Consider the following 2360-nt stretch of genomic DNA (forward strand, 5'->3'; position numbering starts at 1 on the left):
TCTCTCTCTCTCTCTCTCTCTCTTCCCTCCCCTCCCTTGTATGTGGGGTGGAAGCATGTGTTTCTCTCTTTCTTTTTTTCTCCTTCCTTCCTTCCTTTCTTCCTCCCCCCTCTTCCTGAAGTGAGCTACTCTCACCCACTGTGCACCTTCTCTTACAATGTTCGGCCTTATTATAGGCCCAGCGCGATGGGACCAAAAGGTCATAGAGCCAAAAAAACAAAAAACAAAACAAAAAAAAAAAAACCTTTTTCCTTCTTCAGTTGATGATCTCAAATAGTAGGTCACTGTAATGAAAAACTACCACAAGTGTGATCCAAAAATACCACATGTTTGTTAGAATGGACCCATTTTTTTAAAGATTTTTTTATTTATTATGTATAGTGATCCGACTACATGTATCCCTGCACACCAGAAGAGGGCACCAGATCTCACTATAGATGCTTGTGAGCCTCCATGTGGTTGCTGGGAATTGAACTCAGTACCCCTGGAAGAGCAGACAGTGTTCTTAACCTCTGAGCCAACTCTCGAGCTCGAATGGGTCAATTTAAAAAACTTAGATCACATTTGTAACATAGGGTATCTGATTTGATGTTTCCCAGGTCCCCGGTATGGAAACTGCCTACCTGAAGAAGAGCTTTGGAAACAGCCTGACCCAGGCACTGGCAGAGGTGGCAAGAGTGCGCCCTAGTGACCCAATAGAATACTTGGCTCATTGGCTTTACCACTATAGGGATGTGACTAACGCTAAAGAAAAGGTGTGTTTGTGAACTGGGCCTGCTTGGGGAGGGGGTGGCTTGCTCAGAACAGCTTGAAATCTAAGGTAGAGTCCTGAGCTGGCCTAGAGTTCTTGATTCATCCACTTTGTGAGGATTGCTTAGTCCCAGCTACTTCTGAGGTATGAGGACTCTGAGGGTTAAGGAGGGAATCTAGCTCAAACGATGGTAGAGTTGGGTTTGGAGTTACTGGCTAATCATTCCTTCTAATGAGAAGTTCACTGAGCCTGGTAGCGATCCAGGCCAATCTCAGGTGAGGGAGGGTTCCTGTGTAAGGAATAGGGCCTGATTTGTCGCTGTCATATTACCCCAGGAAAAGCAAGAAGACCTACAGCTAAAAGAGGAGCACGACAGAAGCCTCCAGGAAGTGAAAATGACCGAAATGCAGAAACAAGAGGAATATCAGACTCAACAGGAGTGTGAAAAGTGTCACCAGGTAGGAGGGAAGAATGAGGCAGAGGCTCCAGGAATCCTGAAGGCACCTAGCACTGGACAAAGCACACCAAGGCCACCCTTGGCCTGCTTCTACCTCACAGTTGCACCTTAGGCATAAGCCAGTCTCACTGACAGCTTGTCCATACTTGGCAATAGAAAAATGAAGTGTAAAACAAACAGGTTTATTTTAGATTTCAAAAAAAATGTCATTAACATGACTGGCTTTCAAAACTTAATATTTTAATTTTTTTATTTTTTTATTTCAAATTTCTTGGAACCCTTTTTATATTATTCCATATTTTTCAGAAACCAAATATAATTCTCAATGCATATATTAGATATAGTATCTACTTAGCACTATACCTTTAGATTAGGATTATTTCTGTGTCAAGCATCAAGTGTGCCTTCTATGATAGAATACAAACCTCAGTTATCAACTCTAAACAGTTGAAAGCAACTCTGTCGTCCTTGGTTTCGCCAGCAGAACTTTAGTCTCCCACCATCTTTTCTACAAACTTCTAAAGATTGCACCAGTTTACACCTGGCTAGAGAACTTTCTCACCTGGAATTGACACTAGATATCTTCCCAATCATCAATATGTCCTTAATATCCTTAGTGAATTTCTCTACATGTTCCAGCTTTGCTGTCCCAAATCCAACCTGGAAGACACTGACTTTGTTTACATTTGATGCTAAGATATTCAACAATCTAATGTACTCTCATAACCAGTAGACTTATTTGTAAGGCTGACTGTCTTGTCAATAAATTGAAAGGAAGGCACACCAGATTTAGAAGCCTGAGATACATGCTAAATTCAAGGCCAGCCTAGCAAATAAAAATCCTAAAGAAGAGCTGAGACCATATCACACAGTGTAAATGGAAACTGCATGTTCCTTTCCTGGCCTCCCAAACCAGAATAATCACACAAAAACTATATTAATTACAGTACTGTTTGGCCAATAGCTTAGGCATATTCCTAGCTAGCTCTTACATCTTAAATTAACCCATTTCTATTAATCTGTGTATCGCCACGAAGCTGTGGCCTACCGGTAAGGTTCCTGCAGCGTTTTTCTCCTTAGGCAGCTACATGGTGTATTCTTGCCTCTGCCTACTCTTTCTCTCTCTCTCTCTCTCTCTCTCTCTCTCTCTCT

At 41.9% G+C, this 2360-nt stretch overlaps 1 protein-coding gene across 2 annotated transcripts in view; it reads left to right on the forward strand.

Annotated features, from left to right (window-relative positions):
- Nucleotides 1-2360, forward strand: part of Dydc2 (DPY30 domain containing 2) — a 17726-nt gene that overhangs the window by 9373 nt on the left and 5993 nt on the right. For both annotated transcript variants that reach the window (XM_026779847.1, XM_005348576.1), the window contains 2 exons: nucleotides 600-755; nucleotides 1087-1209. In XM_026779847.1, coding sequence (XP_026635648.1) covers nucleotides 609-755; nucleotides 1087-1209 — 270 coding nt within the window. In that variant the 5' untranslated portion in view covers nucleotides 600-608. The remainder of the gene's footprint in view (nucleotides 1-599; nucleotides 756-1086; nucleotides 1210-2360) is intronic.

The sequence above is a fragment of the Microtus ochrogaster genome, chromosome 6 (assembly GCF_000317375.1).
Source record: "Microtus ochrogaster isolate Prairie Vole_2 chromosome 6, MicOch1.0, whole genome shotgun sequence".
NCBI lineage: Eukaryota > Metazoa > Chordata > Mammalia > Rodentia > Cricetidae > Microtus > Microtus ochrogaster.